Source organism: Garra rufa, unplaced genomic scaffold, assembly GCF_049309525.1.
Source record: "Garra rufa unplaced genomic scaffold, GarRuf1.0 hap1_unplaced_001, whole genome shotgun sequence".
Taxonomy (NCBI): domain Eukaryota; kingdom Metazoa; phylum Chordata; class Actinopteri; order Cypriniformes; family Cyprinidae; genus Garra; species Garra rufa.
In genome coordinates, this window is record NW_027394276.1 from 1633510 (window position 1) to 1641015 (window position 7506).

Consider the following 7506-nt stretch of genomic DNA (forward strand, 5'->3'; position numbering starts at 1 on the left):
CGCCTGTCTGTATGCAATGCTGGACGATCCCGGCTATAGTGGAACAATAAAGCACAACAGATGGTTTAGAACTTTAAATATTTATTGCACAGACCGATGCAGAGAGACTCTTTTTTCCTGGGCATAATTTTCACGTTACATAAACATTTTTGCCTTTCACCTCAGCGAGGGAAAAGTAGTGCTTATACTTCCAGTTTGTGAAAGCTACCTTTGAACTTGTTGGACTTGCCATCGTTGTGACTCCTGGATGTTCGTGTGTGCGACTGACCGTGCGTGTGCACCCGCACTACTCTGCCTCTGATTGGCAAACAATGGAAATGTACTCAATCTAAGCCAATCATCGCGTTCTCAGTTACACCACGTTTACAGACACACCAATCATTATCACTGGTGTGTCCCGCCCCGGCCCCGAACACACAAACACGGATCTTGCACAGGGTCTGTACAAGGAGGCTCACTGGGGGAAAGCGTACTTGAGCCCCGGAGGCCAGCTGTGTGCCAGTGCGTCTCTGCCGAGGGGAAGCCTGAGTCAGAGAGTAAAAGAGCTGGCAGTGGGAGGTTTCGGGGGAGGCGAACAGATCTATCTGAGCCTGGCCGAAATGACTCCAAATCAGCTGGATTGTCTCGGGGTGGAGTCGCCATTCTCCAGGGTGGGTGGACTGCCGTGAGAGCTGATCCGCTGTACGGTTGAGTTCTCTTGGAATGTGAATGGCACGTAGTGATTTCAGCCACGTTTGACTCCAAAGGAGCAGACGGCGGCCGAGTTGTGACAAGCGAGGAGAGCGGAGACCACCCTGGCGATTGATATACGCCACCGTCGCCATGCTGTCGGTGCGAACAAGTGTTTCTGGCGCAACATCGGTCGGAAGCGACGAAGGGCCAGAAGCACAGCCAACAACTCGAGGCAATTGATATGCTGTATGGGCTGTCCTATTGATCGAGTCCAGCTCCACGCCGAGAAAAGGGATCCTCTGCACTGGGGAGAGTTTGCTCTTCTGTCGGTTGACCTAAAGGCCCAGATGGCTGAGGTGCCGAAGCACCAGTTCCCTCTGTTCGCACAACAGGTCTCGTGAGTGAGCTACAAGAAGCCAGTCGTTGAGATAGTTGAGGATGCGAAAGCCCGACTGCCAAAGAGGGGTCAGGGCTGCCTCCGCGACTTTGGTGAAGACGCGGGGAGAGAGGGACAGGCCAAACGGGAGTACCTTGTACTGATACGCTCGACCTTCGAAGGCAAACCGAAGAAAGGGTCTGTGACGAGGAAGGATCGAGACATGAAAGTACGCGTCCTTCAGGTCGATGGCTGCAAACCAATCCTGGGGACGAATGCAGGTTAGCATGCACTTCGTCGTGTGCATCTTGAACGGCAGCCTGAGGAGGAACCGATTCAGAGCTCTGAGATCCGGGATGGGTCTTAACCCACCGCTCTTTTTGGCCACGATGAAGTAGGGACTGTAGAACCCTGACTTCATCTCGGCTGGAGGGACTGGCTCGATTGCATCCTTCACCAATAGGACTGCAACCTCCGCACGCAGGACAGCAGCATGCGTGTCCGAACGGACAGTAGTGGAAAGGACGCCTCTGTACCTGGGCGGACACCTGGCGAATTGAATCGCATAGCCGAGACGTACCATCCGTATCAACCACCACGAGGGGCTGGGAAGCTGAAGCCAAGCCTCCAGCCGGCTCGCTAGCGGTATCAAGGGAACGTTGACCGACGTGACCGCGGTGGGGCAGCCTGGGGGGGGGGGGGAAGGGGACTGATCCCAGAAGGATGAACGTCCTGGAGAAAAGTCAGGCTGCGCGAAGCAGCGCTTACCTTCTTCCCTGGTTCCCGTGCTGACGACATCCGGTTCCGAGTCTGGTTCCGAGGAGTGGAAGGTAAATGCTGCTCAGGAAGGAAACTCGGGGCCGGAGCCCCGGGGGTGAGAAAGTCAGCTCTTTTTGTGATTTTAAATGAATGGATAACTCCTGGCCCTCCACCGGGAGTGCCAACAGAGCAGCTTTCTCCACCTCCGGGGTGCTCGCATCAGGGACGCTTCGAAGCTCGCCTGCGAGAGTCTTCCCTCGCAGGACCCTGAGAGGCGAGCGGCGTCCCTCTCCCACGGGCAGCTCGACGTCGGGCTGCGAGTCCTGGATCGTGTGGCTCAGCAGGGGACGGAGCTGGTTTCGGAGCCGCGGGGGGACGCCCTCGGTGACGGGCAGGTGGAGGCGGGGGCCCAGGCGGCGGAATGGTAGCTTCGCGGCGGGGCAGGATATGTTGAATGGCCTCCATCTGCCTCTGAACCGTGGAGAACTGCTGGGCAAAATCCTCCACGGTGTCGTCGAATAGGCCGCTCTGGGAGACAGGAGAGTTGAGAAAGCGAACTTTGTCGGCTTCCGCCATCTGGGCCAGAGTCAGCCATAGGTGGCGTTCCTGGACCACGCAGGTGGACATCACCTGACCAAGGGAACGCGCCGTGAACTTGGTGGCCCAGAGGGCGAAGTCAGTGGCGGCGCGAAGTTCTTCAAATACCCCCTGGTCAGGACCACTCTCGTGCAGGTCTTTAAGTGCCTGCGCCTGGTACACCTGTAGTGTTGCCATGGCATGCAGGGCGGTGGCAGCGTGTCCGGCGGCGTGAAAAGCCCGGCCTGTGAGGGCGGAAGAAAGCCTACACGCCCCGGAAGGGAGACGCGGAGGGCCCCGCCAGGTGGCCGCGCCCCACGGGCAAAGGTGCACCGCAACGACGCGCTCGACCTGGGGAACCGCCACGTATCCCTTGGCTGCCCCACCATCGAGAGTGGCGAGGGGAGAGGAGCTGGAGCACGCTCTAAATGAATAAGGAGCGCGCCACGATTTTGTCAGCTCCTCATGCACCTCCGGGAAGAACGGGACCGGGGGAGAGCGCGGCGCTGCCGCCGGTGCCCTCCCCAGGAACCAATCGTCCAGCCTAGAAGGACCGGCCGGAGGCTCTTGGGGAACCTCCAGACCGATCCCCCTGGCTGCCGGCAGAAGCATAGCCGGCAGTTCGACATCAACCTCCGGAGGGGCAGCGACAGCGGGTGGGCGCTGCGCCGCGGGAAGAGATGTGTCACCGTCTGACTCTCCCTCCGATGCTGTGACAGACATCTCATCCTTTGCAGGAGCACCGAAGGAGACGCTCAGCCCGCCAGGCGGGGAAGCGTGCTGCTGCGGAAACTCGACGGGGCCACGCTGAGACAGAGAATTCCGCTGGGCTTTTTGAGCCGGCAGAACGTTCTCTACCATAAATTGAATGTCCCCCCGGGCCTCAACGCGGTGGCCGAAGTGCATTGGCGGCTCAACGGCTGACCGCGGGAGGGGGGCGGGTTGGAGCCGGCTCGCGAACGAGCGGCGGGACTTCAGCGTTGCCATGGTCATGCTTTCACAGTGTGGGCATGAACCATCCATGAACACCGCCTCAGCGTGTTCAAAACCTAAACGCGTGAGGCAGCGTTCATGTGCGTCTGCTGAGGAGAGGAAAAGAACGTCTCAAACGGCCGCTAGAAATTGCTCTTTTGTGATCCCGGTTGCCCAGGGAGGCGCCGTGGGGGCAACCGTGCACTCGCCGGGGCTGCTCGCTGGAATGCTAAGGCTTTATGTGGCCGTAAAAACGGCCGCCCGCAGGATCACGCTGGCGGCTGCCAAACAATGCTTTTTCTGTGAAACACTCTTTTAGTTTTGGCAGCGCACCAGCAGGAGGGAGCATGAACTCTGAAGAACTCTTCTTCTTTGTAGTAGCAGTCAAAAAGACCGAGGCTCGAACCATTGGCTCTGAAGCAAAAAGTCTGAATGAGTGGTGCGCGCCGCCATCTTATATACCCGTATGTACGGGGGCGTGGCCGGCACGCACGTCCACTCGCCAATTTTCATTGGCCTTTTGAATAAGGCTCAGAGATGATTGGTCTCTCAAGCGAGATCCCAATGTAACGTTGAAGTGATTCGACTGAAGGGGAACCTAAGGTGGCACCTGTTCCCAGCCCTGTTTATTTATTAGTGGTTACAGTGTAAACATGGTGACTATGGAATAGAGAAGAGTAGAGAGTTGAGTAGTTTGACGTTTATAAGCCACTGTTGTGCATTTGTACTTAGGTGCTGCAGTAACCCACTTCTGCCTGTGGAGAGATAGAATATGTATATATATATATATATATATATATATATATATATATTTTTTTTTTTTTTTTTTTTTTTTTTTCTATGTGAGGCATCGCTGCCAGCAGTTGTACAGGGCACAGGTTTTTGGGATGTTCTCCTAAAAGGCTAGTGCCCCAGGCAGCGCAGTCTGCAAATGAATATATGGGATATTAGATCAGCTCAAAGAACAGAATTCATTAAGGGTTTAGATAACACTTTATTTTATGTTGTATTTGTTACAGTGTAATTATACATTTAAGTACTGAATTAACTTACATGTACTTACTATTTGGTTAGGTTTAGTGTGAGGGTTTGGTTTAAAGTTAGTTGCTTGTAATTATGCAGAATTTATTGTTTTCACTATAGTAAGCATATGTAAAGTAAATCACTTAAAGGGTCATGAACTGCCTGTTTTTTATTTTGTACTGTTCTCTGAGGTCCACTTGTAATGTTATAAAGATTTTTACATTAAAAACATCATAATTTAGAAGTAATAGACTATTTTATGTCCTGATTTTGACCCCACTCTATAGAACGCTCTGTTTGAAAAGTAAAGACTCGGAAGTAAACATCCACTGCTATGCGACTTGTGTAGGCCCTGTTTGTGATTTAGGTTAAAAACGGATAAATACTCAAATCAAATTACTGTTGGATCCAATATAGCCGGCACATCATTGTGTTTTAGTTTCAGTCTTAAAATGAAGTAAACAAGAAACCAAAGTCTTACTGACATGATCTGGAACTTCATTAAAAATAGAGTTCATCCACTCTTTCCTAATGTTTGGATCAGAAGGAAGGCAATGCAAAGTGTCTTGTTGTCTTCAAAGTCATCTTTTTCATTTGGTTTCTGCGTAGACCATTTGGTTTCTGCGTTCACCTCTCTTGTAAACACTACATGCGCAAATCGGTGGACGGTGCTAAACAGCGATATAGAAGCAGGCGTTAATCTTCCTCTGCAGAGATGATGTTTAGCAACACTATTATATCACAGAGTATTACATTCCATAAGTTGTCGTTTTAGCAGAATGGCTTCAATATAAGCTGTTTTTAGACTAAGTTTTGAGTTCTGAAACTTAACTTTTTTTATAGCACAGTGACCTCTTATATGTCAAAAGATCAAATAAATTTTGGTTTCTCAGTTCATGTCCCCTTTAAAACAACAAAATTTTACGTGATATTAACATATTTCAATATGATATTTATGTCAGTGCTGCTGCTGATATATCAGTGCAAATCAGTGTTTATATATAAATATATACTCATCAGTACTATCATTGTTTTGCAATACCAATATTTGCTCATTAAAATTCATTAATTATTTACAATAATTTAAAAGTTCATACTATCATTTAATCGAATAAATACTACTATACACATTAAACATTTTGGTTGTTTATTGAAACCCTAATTAATTTGGACCCATCACACCACCCATGATAGAAAAAGAAAGAAAGAAAGAAAGAAAGAAAGAAAGAAAGAAAGAAAGAAAGAAAGAAAGAAAGAAAGAAAGAAAGAAAGAAAGAAAGAAAGAGAATATCAGTCTCAAGATAGATGGCTTTAAAATCCAAATAACAAATGCTAATCTGGCATCTAAATTCAGTGTTAACAGACTTCTCCACACCGACTTTTAAATGAGGTCTTGACATCCCTGAATAGGAAGTCAATTTGATAAATTGCATCCTGTTCAGGTGTCTCAAACAAGCATCCATTTCCCGTTTAAAACGAATGAACAGTGGCTAAAAGATGTAATAATAATAATAAAAAAATGTGGCAGAACATTATTAACAATTACCGCAGGTACATTTTTTTTATTTGTTTGTTTGTTTGTAGCTAAGACAAACAAACAAACAAACAAACAAACACACACACACACACACACACACACACACACACAAACACACACACACCCACACACACACACACACACACACACACACACACACACAGGTTTACATGTTTTATGGGGACATTCCATAGGCGTAATGGTTTTCATACTGTACAAACCGTATTTTCTATGGCCCTACACCTACCCAACACCTAAACCTAGCCCTCACAGGAGATTGTGCACACTTTTACTTCCTCAAAAAAACTCATTGTGCATGATTTATAAGCCTGTTTCCTCATGGGGACCTAAGAAATGTCCCCACAAGGTCAAAATCTACTGGTATTACTATCCTTGTGGGGACATTTGGTCCCCACAACGTGATGAATACCAGGTACACGCGCGCGCACACACACACACACACACCTGTAGTCTCCCCCCTTATTATCTTAAGGGGTTAAATAAAAACATTATTTCCTAAAGCAAATATGAAATCATGTTATTAATTTGTTTGTTCATTTATTTATTCATTCGTTATTTTTTTTGTTTTTTTTTATTTTGTTTTAAAATGTTGCCCTCAGTGTTGCAAATGACCCTGAGTTTCTGCCTGGCTCCAGATTCCCATGGTGTGCTAATATTCAGTCTACGGTCCCACACAAGCCAACTGTGGTTAGGGAGAGTGAAGGTTAATTATATCTTCCCGTTCCTCTCCTCTCTTCCTGTGGTGTTGAGACATATGATGTCAGGCTTAGAGAATTCAGCACTTCAGACTATGACTAAACCTTGTCATTTGTGTTTGTTGAATATTCTTAGCTATTGTGATGATGGTGGCCTTGACATAAAGAAAGTGATCTGATCTTCAGCTACCCACTACACATTAGAAGAAAAGATGAAGACAAAACAAAGCACCTCATCATTTAATGTGGCTCTCTTTCCCTTTGCAATTGAGTATTACAACTCATTTTGTAAATGTGCACACTTGGCAGGAACCAAAAGGGCCATCAAATCCTAAAGATGATTAACATTCTCAGGACAAGACACATTAAGAGCCATACCTCTCGCCTCCTCTGCAAAGAAAAAAAAAAGCATTCTCAGGAGAAGCTGCCTCAAGCTTCGGGCAAATTGGTTTGGCTGCCACATTAGAGGTCGAAAGGGAGGGAGAGAGAGCTGAGGGGGTGTTGGGGGATGATGCAGGGGACCGAGGGCAGAACTTAGTTGTGGCCTGAAATGGGGTTGCAGAGGAGAAGGAAATGAGGCAGAAAGGCTTAACCTGATTAATGATAGGGTAGACTCTCCGCCATGCAGTATTAGGGCTTGGGCTTTGTATTTTACCATTTTTAGTCAAAATAAACTACCTGAAATGCACAGTTTTAATGCATCTATTAAATCTTCTGTGTCTCTCTCTGTGTTTAATAATAATGTGACTTTTGTAGACCCTTTAGAGACCTAATAAAGACCTTTATTATCCTATGTATATTAGCTTTGAGATAACACATAAGCTGGTGTATAAGCTAGTGTATTTCTAAACACTGAAAAAATGCACATGACAGAA

At 47.7% G+C, this 7506-nt stretch overlaps 1 protein-coding gene across 1 annotated transcript in view; it reads right to left on the reverse strand.

The window, feature by feature from the left end:
• LOC141302343 (EH domain-containing protein 3) overlaps positions 1 to 1846 on the reverse strand; it is a 21456-nt gene extending 19610 nt beyond the window's left edge. Inside the window, exon 1 of the mRNA XM_073832394.1 lies at positions 1817 to 1846. Within this exon, the coding sequence (XP_073688495.1) occupies positions 1817 to 1846 (30 nt within the window). The remainder of the gene's footprint in view (positions 1 to 1816) is intronic.
• Between the last annotated feature and the right edge of the window lie 5660 nt (positions 1847 to 7506).